We start from the raw sequence: 26559 nt of genomic DNA, 5'->3' as shown, positions 1-26559 counted from the left end.
GGGGCGAAGGGGCGAAGGGAGGCCGCCTGTTGTCAGACATCGAAATGGCCAACAATGAAAAAGTCGTCCAGCCCATTGTTGTTGTTTCTGTATTCAAAGCAGCTGTTTGCAGCGAGGGAGAGGGGGAAGAGGGGGCTTATGGGGGGTTCCCAAGGGGGGCGGGGAGCCCACACAAAGAAGATGACTTCGGCCCTGCGAGGCGCCCTCATCTGTCAACCTCCCAAATGCCGAAACCACCCAAACTTCGCCTTCCGGAAGGGAACTTTTTCGATTATGCGCTCGTAAAACTTGCCTCGCTTTTGTTTTTATGAGTGCACCGAAAGAAATTCAGATGATGTTCAAAGGGAATCCCTGCCTGCAAAAGGTTTTAGGGCAACCAAATACTAGGTAAACTAAGCCTTAAAACCAGGTGAATTGTAATTATAGACATGCCTTTGCAGAAGGTTTTATGTCCTAAGTCGGAGTGAAGGAGACACTTTGATCCGATAAAGTATTTATATATGTTCTTGAACAGCATCCTAATCGATCTAGGTATGTACTTTTGCCTGTATCTATCTCGCTGAAGCTTTGCAAAAGGTTGTGTAATTATTGCAGGTAGTATTCGGAACGGCCCAAATAGGCAGTTATCATAAAGTTTCCATAGCAAATATCGAATTAAAGAAGTCATGAAAATTAAATTCTTTTTTATCACACAATTGTTTTTTTTTTTAAGATTTAATGGACAGCTCTTGAATTAAAGGAATAAATCGTTACAGTAATAAATATTACCTAGTTTTTGTTTTTGAATCGGGCTATTATATCATATAGTATAGCTGCCATAGAAATAAGAAAATTAATGGAACGTTCGACAAAAGTACGTCTCCTGGTACTTTTAAGTATACTTTATAGCTAAAGTTGTAAAGGTCCAAAAAACAATAGGAAAATTCTTGTTGTTCTAACTGCAAGGTTCGGTTCTTCGAATTCAGCCTTGTTTTTTGTTCCTTGTTATATAATATGTGTACGTAATATATGTGATATATAAGAAATATGTACAAAAGTACTCTTGCGAGTAAAAAAGCTAAATGGTTTTAAGTGGCTCAAATATGGATTCAAAATTGGGTTCAATTGTTTTCGTTTGGCGTTTAAATACTTCCTGCAAATAAAGTAGCTATGATTTTTTCGAGTGGCCATGTTGCCTAATCTAACCACCCGCTGCCGACCTCCACGCACATGCAAAGCTAACAAATATCCTTTGTCGCACAAAAAAGAAAACGCACACACCAAACACACACTCAAAACAAAAGAAAGTCACATTTGGGCGAGGGGTGGTGGGGATTGGGGATTGGGGATTAGGGGGGAGGGGGAAAGTGCGGCTGCTTTCCCAACGACAATGTCATAAACAAGCAATAAAAAGGCATAAAAAGCTTGACTGGCGGAACAACAACAGCGCGGCGATGCAAGGAGCCGTGATTACCATGTGATCAACATGAATACCGCCCCCTCCCGCCGGCAACCCCCCGCCGATGACCCGCCCCCGCTCCACCGCCCACCCGGAGGGCAGGATTACAAATGTCCAAGGCAGGGACCTTGTCGAAGGAGCCTAAGCCAGTGTGCGATTTCCCTTTCTGGCCTTTACTGCCTTTTTGTTTCCGTTTTATTGTGTTTGCCTTTGCTTTTTGTGGCTTTTCACTCTTTCGGGACGCATATAAATGCTATAAATAAATTCCGGCTGGCTTATGTTCGGCTGGCCGTTTTAAGTGCATCAAGTAAGCCTGCGTGACAGGCTCAAATGCATCTCAAATTAGTGAGGGGGAGGAGTTCTTGTTTGGCAATGCCATTACTCCAAGAACAAGTCGAATTTCAAAATTTAAAGAAGATCCACAGACGACTTAAGGGGGAGCCTGCTTTAGAGGCTTCAAAGAATCCATTTTTTTGCATAAGTGTCTTCCTTAACTGTCCAAGAATGGGTCCCTAAAATTTCAAAAAACTAATTCGAATTATTTGCGGAGTAACAGAGCGAATAGTGAGCAGGCGTCGAGCATGTATACGTATGATTTCTCGGTTTCTCATTTTTTCGATTTTTCCTAATTGAAAAAAAACTTACGTCCTATCGAAAGGAGAACAAATTGATTGTATTCTAGTTTAACCTGCGTTGCAAGCTTCTGACTGAAATTATTATACCCTTTGCTCTGCAAGGGTATAAAAATAAATTTGATTTGGTTTTTTTTTTTTTTTCTGATGGGCGACCTCCTTCACCAACACAGCCGACGTTACGGACAGGCTAACGAGTCGCCCTAATCCACAGGCTAGCAGGCTGGCCGACCCGCAAACTCTTAGACGACTAAAGAGATTCCATCCCAGCGATCTGTCTTCCCGTTAATATTGTAAACATTAATATTGTAAACATATGTAAAAATTTGTAAATAATTGTATATAGACAAGCCCCATATCCCATATGTACCATACACACCTCATCTTCTAAACGCCCGGTTATGTTCAAATGGTCCTGAACGATTCCGGCGACTATAATAAAAATTTATTTAATATTAAAAAAAAAATTTTTCTGATGGAAATTGTGCCCTGCATCTTTCCCGCCACACGACCCTGAAAGATCCCTTTTAATTGAGTATATTTTTTCTTTCCCTAAAAACTCTCCGAAAGATAACAAAATTATTGATTGATGTATGGGTGCTTATTAAGTAATATTTGGTGCACTCTGAAGCTATGACAGCCGGCATACTATATACTTGTGAAATCAATGGGCTTTAAGTAATGGCGCGTACTTTTTTATAACAGACAAGGTTTTTTATCAGGTAAAATATTTTAAAACTGTCAAAAGTTCTTCTCAATGCTCGAAATCTTGTTTCCGTTGGGGAAACATCTAGCGCAAACAAAGTTGAGGGCTCGACTTAAAGAGACCGATTGTAAATGCGTTTATGGTTTCGTGGATTGCAGCACGTACTCCAGCTTATTGGCACACTTGGGGGTGACCGCCCCCAGACCTCCAGTAGCCCAGTCCCCCAGTTCCCCAGTCGTTAACCCGAGCATCACTCATAGGACATCTTCCAGGGGGTTGCTCGGATTTATCGTGAGTCTGAGGTTTCATTTGCGCTTTTCCTGTTTGCCTGTGTGTGGGTAACCCAGCGGGAAAAAACCTGTGGAAAATATGCTATTTTCCAGTGGTTTCTTCATACAAGCGGAATGTGGAAAATCCCCTTTACCCCTTACAAATCTGCCGTCTCTCCTTTCAAAATACACGGGGGTGACACACAAAAGTAAGGGGTAAAGGGAAAAATCCAGTGGACCCAAAGCTGCTCAATGCAGGACAAAATCCACTGGACCTACAGCTGCTGAATGCAGGGCAAAATCCAATGGTTTTTGTACTGAAAAAACCAGTGGAAATCTGGCTGCTTAACGCAGGACAAAATCCACTGGTTTTTGACCTTCCCGCTTTACAGAATTTCCACAATAAAAAATAATACTTTTTAATTTGGTATATGCATTTATTAATCTATTTACAGTCCAAGGGCCTTTATCATAAATATTGTTGTATGTTTTATTTTTTGCCTTAGTGAACGGTGAACGCAGATCATCTTGATATTGAGGAAGTCTGTAATTGTCGTTTCTGAGTGACTCTGAAAATAAAAACCATAATACATTAATATATTACATATTAATACAAATATTAAATATATATAAAGTAATGGGAAAAAAATAGAGAAATTTTGAAAAATAAGTAATAAACATAGTAAAAAGCATGGGAACACAGGACTGTTGAAACTTATTAAAAATGTAGTGAGTACTTACAAATGCTTCTGGATTGGCTTCGCCATCGGAGTCTAAATGGCCGAGTTCTTGAAATGACGAAATCGAATTGTCCGCTTGCGCCTGTTCAGATTTGCCGTTAATATTAACACAAGGGCCAGAATCTTTGAAGTCGAATCTATTACAAACTCTAAAAAAAACATTGTTTGTTCTTTTAAAATTGAAAAATAAATTTAAATGAAAAACTTACATACTTACTTGACAAACGCCTCCGGCGGCTAAAATGTAGTTTTTGGAAAAATGCCTATGTTCACCATATCCGTAACGCTGAAATAAGGATATACAAACAAAAATATTTATGTTATAACTTACCTTTATCTTGTTTTTTAAGATTAACACAACATTCTTTCACTTTTTACACTTTTTGCACGAAATTTTATACTGATGTGACCGGGCATCATATAACAAAATCCCGAAGAAAGACAATATTTAGTCACAACTTCGTTGTAACTTATGGTCATATTCAGAAACCCACCCCATTTAGCGGTCCGAAATTATTTACCCCTTCCCAACGCCTGCCAAAAGAAGTAGGTTTTCAACTATCCCTACCCCTACGCCTGCTAAAAGAAGGAGGTTTTCCACTCAAATAAAAAACCTACTTCTCACTTTCCCGCTGGGAAGTGTTGTTTAGACCTGCGTCGGTGTTGGTGTTCGCTCATGCAGGCAGCCTTTAAAGTCGCCGACCACTTCCGGTGCCCTGTGCTCAGTTGTCCCCATCCATCCTTTCTGAAATTACCAGGGGCTCGCTCTGGAAGGAGGAGATTTGGGAGGTTTTGAGAAATAATAAAAATAATTAAATTGGTATGGAATGAACGCTATAGTTGGGTGCCTCGATTATCAGATATCTGATACTCAGATAAGCGTTCTCAATAAGTGTGAAAACTTTAAGAACTCGACGTTTAAAGTAGGCGTGGCAAATTTGAAACAACGTCACTAGCTGCGTATTTGTTAGCAGTATTTATTGCCAAATCACCAAACAAAGAAGCTGTGACATCAAAACTGTGGGTTTAAAAAAAATTCAACAAACTTGCGCTGCGTACTAATAAGAAGAATCTACTTTTTTAATCCCAATATTATAGCTCGTGTTTCGATTTGTTACATGCTTTTTAACCAGTAAGGTATACCCTCTCACACTTATTAATTAATATTGCCGGCCGACACTTTGAAGTTTGCTTTTAAAACGGATTCAGCTCATCATTTTTATAGTGTGCTTGGGTTCCCAACCCATCAAAAACCTTGAATGGCCATTTTTGAAGGAATCAAACCTTAACAGCTTTGGTGCGCTTTATCCCTATTGTTGCTAATCCTTTTCGAAGTTGTTTCGTTTGTGACCTAAGCTCTCGTAAGCCCCCTGGTGGCGCCCATGGCCGAGCTCTCCTGTCGAATGCTGTCTGCCTACACAAACAAGTCATTTTTAATGCAAATATTTTCCTTACTTTTTTGCACACTCTTGAAGCAGGTGCCAAACGTCGGCAGCGACGTCGACTGAGGCAGCGACTGAAGCAGAGGCTGCAGCAGAGGCAGGGACTCCGATCAAAGGTTAAAATAAACTGGAGCACGTCATGTAAATGTTTACACATCATCACCAACATTCAGCTAAGCAAACATATCGACCTCATCGGAGCAAGGACGTGGCAGCAGGTCCTGTTTGGTACCCCTTCCGACTTCCCGCCCCCTTTAGCCTCCCGCCGCCCCGCCGCCCCTGAATCCCTTAACCCCCTTGGCCCAGTGTATTGGGATTTTGGGGCGAGGGGCTCCAACATTATTGGCGCATATGTTCAACACAAATTCCACAGATTGATGTTGGAATTTTTTTATTAGCATTTCTATTTGCCATCAGCCGCTGTCCCTCGTCCCGCCTTCCCCCTCTCCCCCCAGACTTCCTCCCCCTTAAGCCCCCCTTTGGCTCTACATATGGCGCTCTTGTTTTTGCCGGCGCTGCGTTGGGTAGAGCCGTAGCCATAGCCATAGCCCGAAAATACTCGTCCTGTGCCATTGTCCTTTGTTTGCTCCGTGAACCGAGTCCTTGCCAAGCTCCCCCACATCATCCCCCAAACAAAGGCATTTTTAAATTGTGCGTTCTTTTTCCGTACAATTTTTGTTGCCCTGTTTCCTGCAACAAAATGAAAACAATGGAAGGCGACAAAAGGGAATAGCAAAGTAGGAAATCGAATTGAAAGCGCCTAAAAGAGCAAATCGATTGATTTCATGTTGATTACCTTGATTTGTTGCCTGCCTTGTTTTGCTTTTATTTTGGTAAGCGGCTTAGAGAGTATCTCCTGATTTACTGGCTCCAATCCGATGTTTACATATCACCATCAGGTCGATAAACGCTGCGATTTGCAGATCACAACCTTTTCGAGTCCTAAACTTGTAGCTGATTCTCGGAAAATGGATGGAGTAACCCTTTGGCAGTCTCGTTGACATTGCAGGTAGTTTATACTCGAATGTATGATGCTGGCATGTGAACTATTGAGAAACCTTATAAAATATATATAAACAGAAATCAAACAAACACAACAGAATACTTCGACAAGTAGTTTTCTTTTAATTTTTTATTCGAATTAAGGGGCACAACTAGTGTGACGGCCTAAAGAAAAGGTGATTTTTGGGGATTTTTGGGAATTTTTGGAAAAAAACTACTTGATCAATTATTTCCAAATTTTCAGAATATATTTATACATTTTATAAGAAATAAATTACATTCTTTAACTCCACCCGGGAGCATAGAGCCTCTACAATTTTTTACCCTTGCAGTCATCAAATAAGTCGAACCAAATACATAGGGGCTAAACAGCATCGAAGCTATGACGATTTTTTTTTATTTTTCCATATTTTCGACTATTGTTCATATGACGGCTATATAATATAGTGAAATTGATTAAATTTAATTCGGCACTCAAGAGTTGTTAGAAAACTCTGTATCCCAAAAATCATGCTTGTCTGATGAAAAACAACGATGTTAAATTTTAATGAAATCGTTGTTGGATTTTAATGAAAATCGATTCAAGGGTTATTAAAAAAATCCATATTTTTAAAATCATGCTCGTGGGATTTATTTATGTATATATTTTTCGATCTTTTCTATGGCAGCTATATATAATATTAGAGTTATCCTATTTTGATAAAATTTAATCCGAAATTTAATGGTATTTAGAAAACGCCATCTGGGAGAAATCAAAACAACAGCGTGAGAATTTTTTATTAGATTAGATTAGGGAGCTATCCGATATAGTAGGCCAATCGAGCCCGTTCCGATTTATATACTGCGTGCAATAACTACACAACTATTGTTAAAGTTTCAGCAAGATAGCTTTACATCTGAGAGACATTCAAATATGTCGACTATATTGTAGAGCTGCTAAATTTGCTAAATGAAGATAACATTGTTTAGCTCCCTTAGAAGAAATCGCAAAAATGAGTCAAAAATAATAGAAGTCATCATAACTTCCGACTAACAAGAGCAAAAAAATCGTATAAGACTAAAAATTGACTCCAGAGATATGGAAGCAAGCCGATCCATTCAACTTTACTAAGTGTTATCAATAAGTGTTATGTTTATGATCATGCTAGGTCAATACTTTCTGAACCAATACATGTACTTTAGAAAGGTTTACGATTATTTAATACATTTTCTGATTTCCCTTACATTTTTGAGACTCGTCTATCGTTATAGTTCAGTATTAAAGAAAATAAAATCCCAAGTAATTACTACTACACTGCGTGATTAAAGTCAATCCGCAAAAGCTTTAACATAAACTAGTTTTGCATAGATTGAATATTTTAATTCAATAAGAAAGAAGGCTTTAAGCTGCCATCGCTGGGTATTTACAAGACATAAACATAAGCACCCCTCAAATGCAGCCAAATTCAATAATTTATATGGCCATCTCGTCGGCTTTAACCTCGGCGCAAAGAGCCCAAATAGAAAACCCGGAAATCTGCAAATTGAAAAGCAAAGGCTGCACTGCCAACAGGGGGGAGGAATTGGGGTGACGTGGGCGTGGCAGGTTGTCGAAGTGGAAGGCAAGCCGGAAAAAATGCCTCCATTACGTATGCCAAACACGAATCGAAACTTAAAAACTTTGCACGATAAGCCAAGGGGCGGGGGGAAATGAGCTAGGCAAGGTCAGGGGGATTTTCCTTTATAAAGTATACCAATGGATAGTAAGGAAGAGTGGATCCCGGCAGAGAGATATTCCGAAAAAAGCAGAAATACAAAGTGAAACTGGTGGCGGGAGTGTCGAGGTGGTGCTGAAGGGGGAATTGGTCCTATATGGAGGGTGCCAAATTGTCAGAGGTTGTCAACTAAAAAATGGCATTAAGGTGGAAAATCACGTACGCCGGATTTCGCCTGTCTTCCTCTTCCCACCGCCCTTTTCCTTTTCCCTGCTAAAAATAAGCAAGGCTTGAGTCGTAGGCCGTCGACGAATTGAAATCAAATTGAATATTATACGGGTGAGTGTGGGTGTATCCTGCACTGAAAATAATACCCTTAAGAGCATTTTCTTTTTGGGTATATTGTTAGGTATATATTTAACTGAAATAAAATAAATTATTCGATGGGTTGAAGCCCAAGTAGAGACATATAAGTTGATCACTGTTGCTGAGATTTATACAGCTAACAAATATTGATACAAATAAGTCAATAGTTTTAATAATAAAATAAATTGATAATATAATAGAAACAGACAAAATTAAACCTCATTTTTGAAAATATAATGGGTATAAACTCGGTTCTGTTGCATTCTTATATACGGCTGGCCGCCTTCCAGTGTATCTGTATCTGCACGGAGTATCTCTGAGTCCGTATCTGTATCCGTATCTGTCGCTGACAATGTGGAGGCTTCGGGGCCGGTTTCTTGAGCTCCTCGGTGATGATGTCGTCGATAAAGTTGTTAAGTGAATTGGCCTGGCTCAGAGTTCGTTAGCAGGCTTAGTTTTGGCTCATGTGGCTGACCACGCCCAAGGCCGTCCGTTTAAGCCCCCGTTTAACCCTTGGTTTGCTGGCGAACTTTCGCGCATAAATGCGTTTTATCTTGAAGGATACGAACCGCACGTTGCAAGGGGCAACGAGAAAGGAGAAAGGAGAAAGGAGCGTCGGCCCGCAGCTTTCGCCTTCTCCGCCTCCTTCTGTTCTGCTCTCCCGTTTTCCCGCTTTTCCCAGACTTTCCTTTTGCCCGCTCATGCAGCAGCGTTAAATAAACAGAATTTTCGCAGCTGTCCCGCCCTCCTTTCTTCGCCTTGCGGTCTCTTGTTTCATAGTTTCCAATTGCCAAGAGTTCAGCGGTTGTTGTCGCAGTTTTTCCCTCTTTTTCCATTCTTTTCTCGGCGAACTTTTCACCAATTTTCCACCGCCCCCACCGCCCCCATCGCCTCCACACGCCCTGCTGCATCTTCGCTGGCCCCTAGTGACTGCGTTCCATTTGTTGGTTTCGGCTAACGAAAATTTTATTACAAGTTTCCTATAATCGACTTGCGGTCTGTGGTCGCCAAGAGCTGCAGTTTCCCCCGGCTGCCACCCGCTTTTCCGGGTTTCCACTCGCTAATATCGTAAAATTCTTATCGGGGGTCCTAGACTTCTGCGAGTTTGGCACTTACGCAAGTGTAGATGTGTTTGCACTCGCTTATTAAAAGAGATTTTCAAACGAGCAGTTCCATCGAGCTGCCTTTGGTCGGGGGTCGTGGAAACCTACGGACTCACCAGGACTGAAATTAAAAGCCTTTCCCAGGCAGTCTCTAAAAGGATTTAGAGGTTCTGTAATCATAGAGCAAACGTTTAGATTTTTAGCAAGCAATTTTAAATTTCTTACATTGGATGAAAATTTAAATCCACATGACAATAGACATCTGTTCTTTACAAATACACGATCCCTAAACAATTATCTTTGAAGGTTTTTAAAAAGAAGACAATATCAACCGTTTTCAGACACAACAAACCAACAAAGAACACTTATTTAACAAAGTGACTTAAATATCCCTATTCCGTTCATCCTACTAGCGAGTAGTCTGCTCAAGGTAAAAAGACATATGACACGTTTCCATTCTCCCCTTCCTAGTTTTTCACACAATAAATATTAGCTTAGGCTCTAGAAGCTATAGTTATAAATAAGAGTTAGAGGAAATTGTTTATTCCGGGGGTAATTGCAACCATTGCATTTTAATACCCTTACAGAGCAAAGGGTATTATAATTTCAGTCAGAAGTTTGCAACGCAGTGAAGGAGACACCTCAGACCCCATAAAGTATATATATTCTTGACCAGCATCATGAGCAGAATCCGCGCAAACTAGTCTTTCAGTTTTAAAGCTATCTTGCTGAAACTTTTCCAAAAGTGTGTAGTTATTGCACGCAGTATATAAGTCGGAACGGGCCGGATCGGGCGACTATATAGGGTAGCTACCATACGAGGGAATGAAATAAAAAATTCTTACGCCGTTGTTTTTTATCAGATCGACTTGATTTCTTTAAGATGGCGTTTTCTAACTGCTATTGAACTTCGGATTAAATTTGATCAAAATCGGATAACTCTATCATATAGCTGCCATAGAAGAGATCAAAATATATACATATGTATATATAAATAATGGGAAAAAATTATAACGTCGTTGTTTTTAATACCACGAGCATGATTTTTGGAATATCAAGTTTTTTAAATACTCTTAAATCAAGAAAAAAAATCATAAAAATCGGAGTACTATATCATATAGCTGCCATAGGAAAGATCGGAAAATCTATATAGAAATAACGGAAATAAAATTATTACCTCGTTGTTATTCATCAGACAATCATGATTTTTGGAATATAGAGTTTTCCAATGGGTCTTGAGTTACAAATTAAATTTCATCAAAATCGGACGACTATATCATATAGCTGTCATATGAACAATATGGAAATCGTCATAGGTTCGATGCTGTTTAGCCTTTTTGTATTTTCTAAGACATATTTAATGACTGCAAGGGTATATAAGCTTCGTTTCCTTTCTTGTTGATATTTTAACATTCCTTGCTCAAAGGCACGTCGCGCGGGTGGCTTTCAAGCCGATAATAGGATGTTCCTTTCCCGGCCGATAGCGTAAAACTAATATTTGATTTTAGGCGATCCCCAAATGGTTAAATTGGGCGCCAATCGGTAATATTGACCATCGATTATCGTGGTTCTGAATTGAAGGGGGTTAGTGGAGCACATTTGAATTCTATTTCGGGCCAATTGGCAGCTGACAGGCGAAATCGAAATCGAAATGTTAAATTCCCCCGGAATTTCCCTGAAACGGTGTTGGACAACACACACATGCACCTGCGAAAGGAGAGAGAAATAAAGGAGGCAAAAGCAGAAACAGGAATACAAAAAGAAACTGAAACAGAAACAGAAATAGAAACGTGTTAAGTTCTTCGGGCTGTTGCTTTTGTTGTTGTTGATTTTGTAGGCTTGTGGGTGCCCAACAACAAATTGCGGTACTCGTTATTATCATGACAGTCACACACATGCACACCCACACACAAACACGCGCACAGTGGAAAACTGGAGCGTGAGGCACTTGTGTCATTTGTAATTGAAAATGAAAATGCAAGAACAACAAAGGGATATGCCAGGCAATAAGCTCGGAAAAACACTCACCCACACAGAGGCACGCAAACAAAGAAGAAAAACAGAGCGCGAACAAAGGGAAAACGGTACACTAAAGAAAAAGCCTTTTTTCTTTAGAGTTAGATCAATGCTTCGTTGATCTGATTCCACTCCCAAAACAACAATCAGTATTGAAATGCAGTTGCATTCCCTAAAAAAGGAAAAACCTACATACATATGTACATATGTACTTACAAACTTTTTACTGATTAATTAAAATCTTTTCGCTTTTGGAGTACCATATTTAACCTCAAACGAAATCTTCTTGCCCTAATTATGGCAAACTTTGTTTCCCTGTGTAGGAAAAGAGTGAAAACAACATTGAGCGGCTTCTTTGACATAAATGCCGAGGGGAAGAGCTACGATACGCGACAAAAGGGGAGACGCCGAGAGACACAGACACTGATAGCTCCCTCTCTCCCGCTCTGCCTTCCTCCGCCGCCGCCGCCGCCTCCTTATCCTTCTTCGCTCATTTGCTGTCTCGCTCTCGGCACGCGAACAACTGTCAATTTATATGCCGTTAGCGTGCTGTCAATGAGCATGAATATGAAGTGCTGGGTGCTGCCCCGTCCACCCGCTCTCCCACCCCCTCTGCCGCCCACCACCCCCTCATCAGTGTGTAAAACGGAAACGCATTCGTCAGTTCCATCGGAAGGCACTAAAAACTAAGGACACACTAATCAACAAACATTTACGCTGACATTGCGTGCATATTAAACAGTTTACCCGGGCCAGGCCCCCTCTCTCTGGGAAGGCCCCCTAACCACCGCCCCTCCCCTTGAAGCAGCCAAAGGCAATAGCGCAAGAGTTATTAACTGGGCCTGCCACGCCGGCGACGTCAGGAGGAGCAGTGCTTATCCTGGCACCCTTTCGGCAAGCCTCCCCCCTCCCCCGTCCCCCGTCCCCCTCGTATGCCACCTTACCGTTTGGCTGGCAAACGTAAATTATATTCAGCAATTTATCATTTAAAAGTTTAATGTGCTTCTATAAATTTAAGTTGCATGACTCAAGTGTCGAGCCGAGGGTTCAACTGGGGCGCAGGGGCGTGGGAGGGGAGGGGGCTGGCGGGGCGGCGGGGCGGAGCGCTATTAGTTGCAAAATAAATTGCTTCCATACAGACTAGAAACCAGAAACAGGTTTATGTTCATGTTCGGTTCGGTTTTGGGTTAAGTTTTGGTCCTCGAAGAACCACCCCCGCCCACAGCCACCGCCATCAGCACCCCTGACCCCACAGACCCCCGGGCGACGCTCCTTGCGGAATTTGCGGCTCTTGTGAAGGTCAAATGCCGTGCCAAGGTGAAATGGATAAATGCCTCAACATGAATTTCAATTGCCAATCGACAAATGGCCATTTTGTGGGTGGCAGGTGGAAATGTGTTTCGGAAATCAACCCCTTCGTCACTAACTGGAGAGCTGAAAGGGGATTGTCATTGTAAAACGATCTCCCAACGCTCGACTTCTGAAAATCTTTAATAATTAAACAACCGTTTAAAGGAAATTCTTTAAATAATTAAAATTTGTTTGACTATATTCAGTATTGACTGCATAGCAAAGCGGACGAGACGAAATAATCAGATATATGTTCCAAAATCACAACAAGGTTATTGAAACTCTTTATGATAAGCTAAAAACTGGCTTACTATTTTCCAATTCGAGGATCGAAAGAAATATTTTAGATGCAAAAATATAAATGCACAGAAATAAGTTTTGTTATCTTCCCAGTTTTTATATACGTTATATATTATGTTATATAATTATATTATTGTATATTATTAAACCTTTTTTTCCTGTCGCGAGTTTTAATTTGTTGTTAATATTAGTACCATTTCAGCCTTCAGCATTTGATCTCTATAAAAACATTTAGTTGAATATTTATTTATTTTTTATTTTAGTACAAACAAAAAAAAAAAAAAAAAAAAAAAAAAAAAAAAAGTAAAAAAGTAAAAAGTGTATATTTATTATTTAACGGGTATACTGCTACCGATGTGGCAGCTTGAGCAGGTTGTAATATTTATTATTAATTGGTTATACTGGTTTTTAAAATATACTAGGTTATTTCCTGTAATAAATGATCAATAGGTCGTCCTACTGCTGTCCTGGCTAGTTGGCCCTGCCAGTCGCCCTTGGAAGGGCTGCGGTTGCAAGGACCCGGTGGGGAATGGAGGCATCCGAGTGCGGTGGACTCGGCATGGGTGAACCCTGCCGGTCCAAGGAGCCGTGAGGCGAGGGAAGTCAACCAGGCGAGCCGCGGGAACTCGAGCATCCCGGTTCGCAGCACATTATGGAAACTATTTGCCACCTAGTGGAAGACGGCATGCGGAATGCTGCCATTTGGGGCGCCGTGGCAAGATGGCAAGATGGCAGGAGGAGAAGGAGGGGCGGAAGCGGAGTGCTTGCCGGCGGCAGAAGGACACTTCACTCTGTCGGCATGTAATTTGTTTAGTGTGTGAAAATGAAACATTTTTGTTGTCGCTGCCACTCCTCCGCTTCTGTGCCGGCGCCTTCTGTGTCGTCCTGGAGGACATCGTAAAACACGGCGAATGATTGATGGTTTTCCTTAACGAAGAGTGGGACAAACAAATGAAACTTTTGTTTCTCGCATAATAAAATAGCGTAAGCAGCGGAGCGGGCCAGGACCAGGACTTCCAGGACTCTCCAGGACTCTCCAGGAATCTCCAGGACTCATGCACACAGAAACCCAACCAAGAACGAAGACGGAAAAAAAACAAAACTGAAAAGAAAACAAAGAATCAACTTACTCTTAATTCCTTATACAAAAGAATTTTTCAATTTTACGCCAAAATAAGTTTGGCCATGCCAGTAATTTTTCACCCCGAGGGGGCGTGGTGGGGTTGCCTCCGGGGGATGGGGGCGATGCTCCTCCCGCTGGTGGGAGTGGGTGGTGCGGGGGCTGGGGACTAGCCAAGGCCTAAGTGCATCGTAATTAGTTGTAATCATTTCGATGAACCAACATTTTAAACCCGCCCAACGGGTGAAGGGTAAAGGGGGAGGAGGGGTGGAGGGGTGGAGGAATACGAGGACGGGGAACGGGGGAAGGGGGCGGTGGCTGTGGCTGTGGCGGGGCAGGAAAACCCCGCCGAGTGGCTCGACATGTTACCGAAAACCGAAAGTGTCAAGGCTTATAAACGTCAGCCATAATTATGCCTGCAGGATAATTGTTTAGACACATGAGCATAATGAAAACATGACATGGCATCCTGCGAGAATCAAAATGCGCCCTCCGCCCTCCGCCTGCCGCCTGCCGCCTGCCGCACACCCCCCCCCCTTACGTCCGTAGGTGTGTGTGTGGGTGTGCTGATGTGTAAATGTTTGCCCACACATACATGTTTGTCGTGCGAGTGCCTGTGTTTTGGTATCCTGGTTCTCGGCAACACTTGGGCAATAAAGAAGCGCCTAAGGTGGCATGGGCGGCGAGTCCGGGGGGATTGGCAGGGGCGGGAGCGGATGTGAAACCGAGCGGGGATGAGAGGTTGCCTTTCCCGTCCAGGAAGCGCTAGCATCTAAAAACGCAAGGAAACAGCCATGCGGCTGGCTTAATAGGTTTTCCAAAAAAATTAAAAAAGGTTTTTTAATTACAATGCAACACTAGAGCAAGACAAAATTTTCTCAATTTTTCTATGGCCATACCCATTGAGAATAATATAAATTCGTATCTTACTTCAGGACTCCTCCTCATAAAAATAATTTGGGTCAAAACAATACCAAATTAATAATAATATATTTTGAAACCCAATGAATTCCCATAATCACATCAAAATAACTATGATTGAATCAACAACAAATTTTATTGTTTGATTTTATTATTTTATGGGAATGGAGAAGTTGCAATCGTGACTGTCAAAGTCTCAATTCCTTAATGGAATTCGCGAACCTGAATTTGTGAGTTCATCCACCGCATAAACAGGAAAAAGAGCAGCGCCGGCAGCGAATCAAAGTTCATCCGAGGCTGGAGCTTTGATGAAAGGACGTGGGGTGACGCGTTGTTGTTGTTGTTGTTGTTGAGCTCTCATAATACACCCACACAGGCGCAGGCACACACACACACACACACACAGGCACACATGTTAATTACTGTTATCATTATGAATCGCATACAGGACTAATTAGTGTGTTACACTTTCATTTATTGTTCAGGGGGCAGGCGAGCGAAGGAGCGATGACGAAGCTGACAACAACTCTCTTGTATAACAACCATAATGCAAACACACACACACATGCAAGCACACACACACACTCAGAGGACACACCGACAGGACACACACACACGCTAAGTGTTTAACATAATGAACACGCGTATTACGAGGGAATTAACATGACATTTAACAACGCAACCGAGACAAACCCACCGAAGGCTACAACAATTTGTAGCTGTCTGTGATTAAGAGTGCGACATTCCGAGCCCCGAACTTTGGCTGAGTAATCCCGCCGAAACTCCGCGCCGAGATTTTCCCCTTTTTTAAAGCGAGAATCGCTTCCGTTTCCACTTCCGCTTCCGCTTCCGCATCTCGGATCGCAGCCGTTTTTGGCCAGAACGGCCAGCCAACGGCCCGCCGCATTATCGTCCTTCTAGCCACTTCTATTGGATTTTATTGTTATGCTTATGTGGCACTTTTCATTCCAGCCCCCTCATTCTCCGCGCTTTTCCGCCCCACTCCCCACTCCCCACCGCCATCACATTGTCATTGCATTCCGCCGTTCTGCGCAAACTTCTGGCCGCGCTCAGAGGAAAGGCGAAGAAAAGCACTGCAAACTGTTGGCCAACCAAGTTTTAGTAGCTGCAACATAGATTCTTAGGACTTCCGCGAATCGAGGCCATGACCATAGCCCACGGAAGAACTCAGGATGCGGCTCACAGTGGGGCGAGTGGAATGCTAACCGTCAAATTGGAGAAAAAACGTCGCAGAAACCCAAAATTCAAAGCCCATTGAATTAAAATTAAAATTTGTATCTTTTTTAAATATAGTATAATTAACGACGCTTAGATTACCAATTAAAATGTGAAACATTGTTGCACGGCAATTTAATACGTTTTATTTTTTGCAAAAAATAGTAACATTTAATGAATATTCTTTTTCTAACATATCGAATGTGATGGATACTTGATGGGTCGCCAAATAGCTGACACCGAAAGTATATGGGTGTGTATTTCAATTCAATAATGATTGGTCAAAAGCGAAAGCACCCAAAGTCAAATCAAATATAATTTCAACAAATATAATTTTAAACAAGAAAGAAAGCTAGCTTCAGCAAGCCGAAGCTTGTATACTCTTGCAGTCATCAAATATGTCGAACAAAATACATAAAGGCTAAACAGCATCGAAGCTATGACGATTTTTTTACTTTTCCATATTTTCGACTATTGTTCATATGACGGCTATATAATATAGATAAATTGATTAAATTTAATTCGGCACTCAAGAGTTGTTAGAAAACTCTATATTTCAAAAATCATGCTTGTCTGATGAAAAACAACGATGTTATCATTTTATTTCCGTTATTTCTTTATACATTTTTCGATCTTTCCTATGGCAGCTATATGATGACGTTGTCGGATTTTAATTAAATTTTTTTCCCGATTCAAGGGTTATTAACAAACAACACATTTTGAAAATCATGCTCGTGGGATTAAAAACAACGATGTTGTACTTTGTTTTCCATTATTTATATAATATATATATTTTTTGATCTCTTCTATGGCAGCTATATGATAGAGTTATCCGATTTTGATCAAATTTAATCCGAAATTCAATAGTAGTTAGAAAACGTCATATGGAAGAATTCATCTGAAGTCCATCTGATCAAAAACAACGACGTGAGAATTTTTTAATTCATTCTCTCGTATGGGAGCTATCCTATATAGTCTCCCGATCCGGCCCGTTCCGACTTATATACTGCGTGCAATAACTACACAACTTTTGGAAAAGTTTCAGCAAGATAGCTTTAAAACTGAGAGACTAGTTTGAAGAGAAACAGACAGACGTATCCTGATTCTACTCGTGATGCTGATCAAGAATATATATACTTAATGGGGTCTGAGGTGTCTCCTCCACTGCGTTGCAAACTTCTGACTGAAACTATAATACCCTTAGCTCTGCAAGGGTATAAAAATAAGGAAGCTTTTACATTTTGTTTCTGTTTTAATTAAACGTAAAAGGGCGATGCTGAAAACTGAATTTCTTTGTGCATAGTTTTCATCCAGAACTGAACAGAAACAAAATAAAGGTTAAATTAATTAAGCAAGCCCCAAACAATGCCGCCCATGTAATTAAATTAATGGTATTAGGTATTTCCCAGTGACTTACAAAGTAAATCAATAATTGACTTAAGCAAAAATGTGAAATATCCGACAAATGGTAATCCTGGCCGCATCACTTAATAATTTATTGCGAATCAAACAAATACGAAAACATTTTTCATTAATTGCGCTGCTGGATGTGATTTGCAGGACGAAAAGGGGGAAAAGGACGAGTCGAGCTGGCAGCAGGACAGGCGCAATCAAAAATGCAAAACGCAAACATTGTTCGGCATTCGCAGTTAATAAATGGCGTCAAAAGGACATGTCCGCAAATATGCATGTGTGCGAGTTGCATTGTTTTTTGATTTTATTTCGGATTTAACGAATTTCCTTTCTTCTTTGTGCTCGACGTGAAAATATGCCAGCCGTGTTGCTCCTGCTCCTGCAACTGGTGCAACTCCTGCCACGCCTACCAGCCCCCTCCAATAACGCCCTCAAACTGCGCTAATGTTGTGTGTGTGTGTGTGGGTGTGTGTGGGAGTGAGTTGTCTGTCCATTATGCAAATTAATTTTTGGTAACACCAACAAACACCTTCGCCGACCCAGCAGCAACACAGAGCAACATTCACAGAGGAAAAGCTGCGATAATAGTGTTTAGGCTGCTGACAACAACAACAGCATTAATAGGAGCCCAAGCAACAACAATAGCAATAATAACAACAACAACAATAGCAACAAACAAGAACAACACTGCCAGCAACAACAAAGGGATCGACAACAACAACGGGCTTACCACAAGAATGACGACAAAGTGACGACCAGAAACGCAGTAAGCAACTTTGTGACTATTTCAACAACAAATTTCCCCCCCCCCCCCTTTTCTCCCCTACCCCCTCTCTCCCAGCCCCACACAATGCTCCCTGAACCCCCGACGATCGGGGTCCTGATGCAAGGGTCCCATTCCCATTCCCATTTCCAATTCCATGGCCATTTTCACTGCTGGCCCGGCTGCATCTGACCAGAAAGCTGTTTTGTTTTGGGTTCCGAGAAGGGGGTGTGGGCTTAATGGTGGGGTACGACTTTCAGGGGGCGGTTGAAGACGTCTCAGAATAGGGAATCTACTGGTGATTTCTTTTTGTACAACCTTTTGGAATCATTTTTAACGCCTTCCAGTGGTGCTTGAACCCCCAAGCACAGTAACCCACTTACACAATCCATTTACTTGACCTCAAATAATCCAGAAATATTATTTCTTTAATATGAAAATTACTCTTAAATTAAATTTCATCTAAAAATTATAATTATAAATTTAGAAAATTAACTATATGTATCCTTTGTATAACGGATTATTCAAAATATAAGAAATATTCCAGAATATCAAAGATGCCTTAACAAATTAAATTACCTATATTGATTATTTATGTTTAGAAGTTGAATAATCCAAAACTTAAATCTAGCAATAACTTACAAGTTTTAAAAAACAAAGAAACTACAAAGAAATTATAGCACTTATTAAAATAAATATTAAGTTCAGCTTAATGCTTGATGGAATCCATTATCCTTGCATTAAACTGGGATACAAAGTCCCATGAAATTCCAATTCCCTTTCGAAAGTCTCAGTTGATCGATGGCTCGGCACGGGGACGTTCAGTTGATCATTTGGCGGTGGCCTTGGCCAGTGGGTTGGCCAGTGGGTTGGCCAGTGGGTTGGCCAGTTGGGGAGTCGGTCAGTTGGTGAGGTGGTGAGTCGGCGACTTGGTGAGTTGATGTGTCCCCAGAACACTCGTTCATGAATAAACTTTGCATACTTTGCAGGCATTCATGCGTGGCTAGGTGTGCGTTGCTCCTGCCCCAACCCTCATACACCCACACACCCGAACAGCTCGTTCGTATACGTGTGTGTGTGTGTGTGTGTGGGAGTGTGCGGTCGCCATCAAAATTGACAAAAATGCAAATTTATTTACAACTGCAGCCAGCGTCAGGGTCGAGTTGGCGATGGCGATGGCGATGGCGATGCGATGTCACGTGAATGACTGCCAATGGCAGCTGAAGGGTTAACGGTGGCCAGGTGAAGGGTTAACGGGGGTGCTGTTGGGCGGGGGGTGCATAAAACAACTCTGCAAAATCAACATGCAGCACACGGGCACTCGCGAGATACACCCGCACACCTACAAACCCGCACACCAGCACACCCACACACCCGCACACCCACACACCCGCACACCCACACACCCGCACACCAACACACCCGCACACCGAGCACATTGCACTGACAGTCGAGCTGTCAAATGTCGCAAGTGTATTTGAAAAACGCGGCTACAAAATGCGCAAAACATTTCGCCTGAAAATACTTGCGTGGCGCTCTTCGCATATTCTTGCTTGTTTCCGACTGTTTTTGGCCAACGCTTCCAGGGGTAGTATTGTTGGGGGTTTTGAGGGGTTCGGGGGTTCATGGGATGGTGGGCCCGAAAGAGTCGACACAAGTGAGTGGTCCACTTTGGCCAAAGTAACCGAGTTAGACAAAACGTAGTAAAAAGTGCGAAAAGCGCGGATTTTAGTTTTTGGCCGGCCTTTCCGGTTTTTATGCTACTTTAAATCACGCTTAAAATTTCTGTACTTCGATAACTAATTCATTATTGTGTTCAATGTAGCGCTTTTTAGGATTAAGCCACTTTTTTAAGTCTTTGCCCATAAAACGACAAACTCCGTGGCAAGCACATTTTAAATGCTAAAATTGTTCATTATGTCATTGAGCTGGCACTAAAATTACCTCTCTCTAGAATTCATCCTCTAGAATTCATTCTCTAAATTACCTCTCTCTAGAATTCATCCTCTAGAGAGAGGTAATTTTAATTTTAATAAACGAATTATTTTGTTTAAAGAAAAAATCGCATGAAATACAGTTAGGAAAAGCTTTCTAGTTTTATTCATGCGGATACTGCTATTTGGATAAAACTTATCTAATCTATCATTTGTCATCGTTTTAAAATTATAATGCATTGCTTCACCTACACCCTAGGAACATCAGAATCAGTAGCACTCAATGCCATTTCCAGGACTCCAAGGCAAACACTTGGGAGTCCCAATGCACCACCAATATCCACCTCAAAGGGCAGACTTTGGAACTCGAGCGATGCATCAGAAGTGTCCCCCGGCAATCAATTAAAAAAAGATGGCTCTCGATAAGGACGACTGGCGGGCAAGGCGAGTTGTCCTGGCTCCTTTCGACCGCCAGTCGGTTCCGGGGACTGCGACATGTTGGCCAACTTGAACTTGGAGGCTCCGCTCCAATCCATCGAACTGCTGGAGCTCTTCGGTCTGGTGGTGCAGCTGCTCGCGGGAGGCGAGACCACGGTGGTGTACTTCAACCCCGCAGGACTCGACTGCCGCTGGAGCGTCCTGTGGCAGCGCAACCTGACCGCCCACCCGCAGATCGTCTGGCAGGGCAGCCAGCCGCTCCCGGAGCTCCACGACCGGTTCACCAGCGACCTCCTGGTGCTGGCCTGCCTCTCGCCCGCCCCCAGTGCCGCCGGCCAGCTGGCCAGCCTGGCGCTCAGCTTGAGCCGCCGGCGGGCGGTGCGCCTGCTCCTCGAGGTGGCGGGTCCCAGCCAGGAGCTCCTGGCCAGCCGGCTGCTCGCGCTCTGCCTGCGGCACAGCATGCTCCACGCGGAGCTGTACTTCGGCGGCTCCGGTCCCTCGGGCTCGCCGCTCGAGCTCTTCACCCTGCAGCCCTTTCCCGAGTTCGCGGTGCTCCGGAGGCCGGTCTCCGGCGACCCGCCGGTGGAGATCTTTGCCAGCAAGCTGGCCAACTTGGGAGGCTACCGACTGCGCGTCATGCCGGACTTCTCGCCGCCGAACACCTTCGCCTTCTGGGACGCCGGGAGAGGGAGGGAGAGGCGGGTGGCCGGCTACCTGTGGGACTTCGTGGGCACCTTCGCCGCGCGGATCAACGCCGGACTCGAGGTGGTGTCCCCCACCTGGAGGCAGGGCGTGGCCTCCGAGAGCTCCTACATGGTGGAGAGCGCGGCGAGGGGAGAGATAGACGTCGGCCTGACCACCGCGCTGATCAGCAAGGGGAAGCTCCTGTCCCAGCACCAGTACACCTACCCCATCCTGATCGCCAGCTGGTGCACCATGCTGCCGGTGGAGAGTGCCCTGCGGACGGACCAGCTCTTCACAAGGGTGCTGAGCCCCGCCCTCGGGGGAGTCTGCTGCTCCTCGGCCTCGCCAGCTGTCTGCTGGCCAGGCGGCTGAGGGGTCTGCGGAAGACGAGGAACCCCTCCTGGCGGCTGGCCAGGATCGTGTCCCGGCTGCTCGCCCTGCTCCTGCTGACCTCCTGCAGCGCGCAGCTGCTCTCGCTGCTCATCTCGCCGCCCCGCCAGCCGAGGATCGCCAGCTTCGAGGACCTGCTCCACAGCGAGCGCCGGATCCTGGGCATAAGCAGCGAGTTCTACCAGTTCGACGGGGCGTTCCGGGCGCGCTACGCCGGCATTTTCCACCTGATCGATGACCCCGACGAGCTGTACGCGCTGCGCAACCACTTCAACACCTCGTGGGCCTACACCACGCCCTCCTTCAAGTGGGTGGTGATCGACGCCCAGCAGCGGCACTTCGCCAGGCCGCTCTTCCGGATGCCGGCGGAGCTCTGCTTCAAGGACTTCATCCCCACCGGCATCGTGCTGGCCCCCGAGTCCGTCTTCTGGCTGCCCCTGGGGGCCTTCGCCCTGAACGCCGACCAGGCCGGCCTCACCAGGCACTGGATCGCGAAGAGCTTCTACGACATGGTCAAGGCCGGCAGGATGCGCATCAAGGACTACAGCCAGCTGGCGGAGCTCAGGCCCCTCGCCGCCGCCGACCTCGAGCTGGCCTGGCGCCTCTGCGGAGCAGCCATGTCGGTGGCCTTCGGGGTCTTCCTCCTGGAGCTCTCCTTCTTCTACACCAACGTTTTTCTCAATAGCTTGTAGGAGCTCCTTTGCGTGGGAATTCAGCAACCAAGTTTGGCGGATCACGCAGTTCCGAAGTGAACAACAATTGAGAAGCCCTACTACTTTTAAGAATTTTAAACACACGACGGTATAAGGTAAAGCTAAATCTAAATGTCATTACAGAACTAAATATCCTCCTAATTAATAAACTCTTCAACCGCTACTTGTTGCTTCTTCAGCTTATTTATACCCTTGCAGAGCAAAAGGGTATTATAATTTCAGTCAGAAGTTTGCAACGCAGTGAAGGAGACACCTCAGACCCCATAAAGTATTATATTCTTGATCAACATCACGATCTGAATCGAAATACGTCTGTCCGTTTGTCCGTCTGTCCGTCGGCCTGTCCGTCTGTCTGTTTCTCTTCAAACTAGTCTCTCAGTTTTAAAGCTATCTTGCTGAAACTTTCCCAAAAGGTGTGTAGTTATTGCACGCAGTATATAAATCGGAACGGGCCGGATCGGCCGACTATATCCTATATTTAATTTTATCAAAATCGGATAACTCTATCATATAGCTGCCATAGGAAAGATCGAAAAATAGATATATAAATAATGGAAAAAAATAATAACATCGTTGTTTTCAATCCCACGAGCATGAATTTCAAAATATGAGTTTTTTAATAACTCTTGAATCGAGAAAAAAATTTCATTAAAATCCGACAACGTTATCATATAGCGGCCATAGGAAAGATCGAAAAATCTAACGGAAATAACGGAAATAAAATTATAACATTGTGGTCTTCATCAACACGCATGATTCTTGGAATATACAGTTTTCTAACGATTCTTGATTTTTGAATTAAATTTTATAAAAATATGAACAACAGTCGAAAATACGGAAAAGTAATAGAAAAATCGTCATAGCTTGGATGTTGTTTAGCCTTTATGTATTTTGATTGACATATTTGATGACTGCAAGGGTATATAAACTTCGGCTTACCGAAGTTTCTTTTTTTTGTGTCATATTTAATGAGTTTGGATTTTGTTCTTTGGGTGTTTGGTTGAAACGGGAACTATATTGAACCCATGAGAAAATTTATTCTTTTACGAAACTCCACTGTTCTTGGTTAAACCTATTAAAAGCGGCTCAAACACAAAAAACTGTTCTTAAATCAACTATTCCCCAATGCACTGTATTAAAATAAGTGAGATATCGATTTGTGAATTAATCATCAAGTTATTTCTTTCTGTTCGAAATATGTTGAATAGTTATTCATTCAGTACTCATTTTTTAAGAGCATAACTGTAGTAAAATCTCATATTTATATTTCTGCGAATGTAAGAGAAGATATTTCAAGTCGCAGCTTCAACAATTGTGTTGCCACTTGGGAAAACTCAACAGACAACTAATTGAAGTTTACAGGGGAAATTGGCCGAGGCAAATAAAATATACGGCTGAGAAAAAAGAGAGATAGAGTCAAATTAGCCCTGTTTGTTTTCCTTCAAACGCAGAGAAAAGCGATTAAGTGAAAAGTTCTCTGCACTTTTCCCGCTTCGGCTTTTCCGAGGAGGTTTTCTGGTCGATTTGATGGCAGCGGCAGCATTCAAATTGTGTTTGCACTCGTCTGGAACGGAGGGAAGCTCTAGTTCTGTTTTATTTTTACCGCCCCTGGTCCACGCCCAAGGTCGTCGGGCAAGGGGGAAGGGGGAAGGGGAGGGGAGGGGGAGGTGCGAATAGGGAGCCCAGAATCCAGGACTTAAAGCCAAGGCTTGTTGCAGCCGAGCACACATACACAGACATGCAGATATACATACATTACCGGCGGTATTCAATGCCGTCCTCCGTCCTCCGTCCAAGTTTTCGTCCTTGTCGGCCTTCCCGTCCTTTCCGTCGTCTCCACGTTGCCGGAAGTGGCGATGATAACACGCCAAAAAGGAAATGAACACTTTTTGGGCAATGGGGCGCGATGGAGTTACTATACGTATAAACAACAACAAAAGCAACTCTCGAAAACAACCACGTCGGGGAATGGCTATACCAAACTGGAGCTTATAGCCACGAGTTCCAGAGTCCCTCACAAAAGCTTCGAGATATTTGGAGTTCCTTCGAAGGTTTACTGCAAATTCTCTGGAAGCTACAAATATACTTGCTAAATGTAATTGTAAATAGATCCAAGCGATTTCTTAGTGATCTTTAATCGAAACAACCCAATTGAAAGCAAAATGTATCAAAATAACTAGTGACAACAAAAAATACTTTTACTTTTAATCAAAATGAATTCAATGGGCATTCAAAAAATGCATTGTATTGACCCTACAAAAATTGTATTGGAAATAATTACAAACAAAATTAACATTAATCTAACTTGTATGTAAATCTCAAAATGAATACGACAAACTTCGACGTTGAGTGGCTGAACTTTACAAGTCATGTATCTTTGCAGGGTATTCAGAGACTGCGACTTCCTCCACCAACCTCCGCCATCTTCCCCCCATCTTCGGTTATCTTCGCCTGTGACCTCTGCCCCCGAAAACCCCCCACCTCCCCGGCATTCGTCTGCAGCCTTTGGGCGTAAATTTTATTGAGGTCGAATTGAAAAGGGGGCAAGTGGGTATGGAGCGTCAAAGGGAATGGGGAAAGGGGGATAGAAGCACAGAGGGGAGGCCGTTGTCTGAGAGGAGCAACAACAACAGACGACAAATGTAACGAAAAATTAAAAGCATTTTATGCGCAAATGGCGCGCGGCATTTAAAACGAATGCGAAATATGGTAACACGCGATTTGGCGGCCCCAGCTGACAGTCCCGCCCGTTCGCCCTCAGGGGGTGTTCTCACCACCACCACCACCACCCCCCACCCTTAGCACCCGTCCCCACCCACAGCACCCACAGCACCCCTCTCCCCGAGGCCATCACAGTGCGTATAATTTATGTGGCATTTAATGAAAACGGAATTGAAATTTAGTGCGAATTTATTAAATGATTTTAAATTGATGTTGGCCTCTGGACCGCATGGCAGTGCCCCCAGCCGAAAAACACTTAAATTATTGGCCGGGCGAGGATGAGTTTTGATGATGACAACGGCGGCGCAGAAAGGGGTTGGGGGTGGCTATTGGCTTGGGGGTGGGTGTGTGGGTGGAGTAGCGATTGTTGCTGTTTTTGGGACGAAAATCGAGATAATTGCATTTTGAAAATGCAATTTTAAATCTCTCGCAGCTCTAGGAAATCCTAGACAAGTCGCGACTGAATTAGAATGGATTTAAAATATACACTCGAATGAAGAAGGATGTTTAAAAGCTTGAACTAAGGCTTTCAAGCTTAAGTTATCAAGTTATCCGTCACTCGCATATTATATTCCTCGGACAGGACAACGAATTTTAAACATTTACATGTTGGCTTCATCTATTAACGGTCAAAATAATTGGGTTGTATCCCTATAATATTTAATTATCCAGCTTTATTGTTAACCAAAACCTTGAGCTTGCTATTATTTACACCGACCAAAAAAAGCTTCAGTGTGGTTTGTAGTCCAAACAGCAATGAATATAGTTGTAATTGTTTTGTTTTTCAACGATTGAGATTATCCAACTCTCTCTATTGGCCACTATTTGGTGTTTGAAGCTATGGGATGACGAAAGCAAATGAAGTGTGTTAAAGGCATTTAATTTGAAAAACGATATTTTGCACTGTGGAGGAAGGCTCTCCCGAATTGGGCCTGTGAACAGCTAATTAAACGTAATTCATCGGCTCGAATAACAATAAACGAAATTGGGAGGTGGCTCTGAAATGGACCCATCCACATCGAATGGAATCGATGGTCAGAAGCTAACCGAAAACAAAATGCCAACTGGACTAAAAGTGAAAATTGCGCATTAATTAAATTTAAAGCGGGGGGAGACCGCGCATCATTAGAGTCGCACAATTAATGCGAATATTGTTGCACATGCACCA

At 43.1% G+C, this 26559-nt stretch overlaps 1 protein-coding gene across 1 annotated transcript; it reads left to right on the top strand.

The window, feature by feature from the left end:
- The first annotated feature begins 20940 nt into the window (after window positions 1-20940).
- On the top strand, window positions 20941-22649 carry LOC108092776. Its single transcript, XM_017192509.2, is given in 2 exon segments — window positions 20941-21886; window positions 21889-22649. Coding segments are annotated over 2 exon segments (1707 nt in total).
- The last annotated feature ends 3910 nt before the right edge of the window (window positions 22650-26559 follow it).

The sequence above is a fragment of the Drosophila ficusphila genome, unplaced genomic scaffold (assembly GCF_018152265.1).
Source record: "Drosophila ficusphila isolate 14025-0441.05 unplaced genomic scaffold, ASM1815226v1 contig_197, whole genome shotgun sequence".
NCBI lineage: Eukaryota > Metazoa > Arthropoda > Insecta > Diptera > Drosophilidae > Drosophila > Drosophila ficusphila.
Note: the sequence above shows the minus strand (reverse complement) of the source record. Positions and strands in the feature narration are given on the sequence as shown.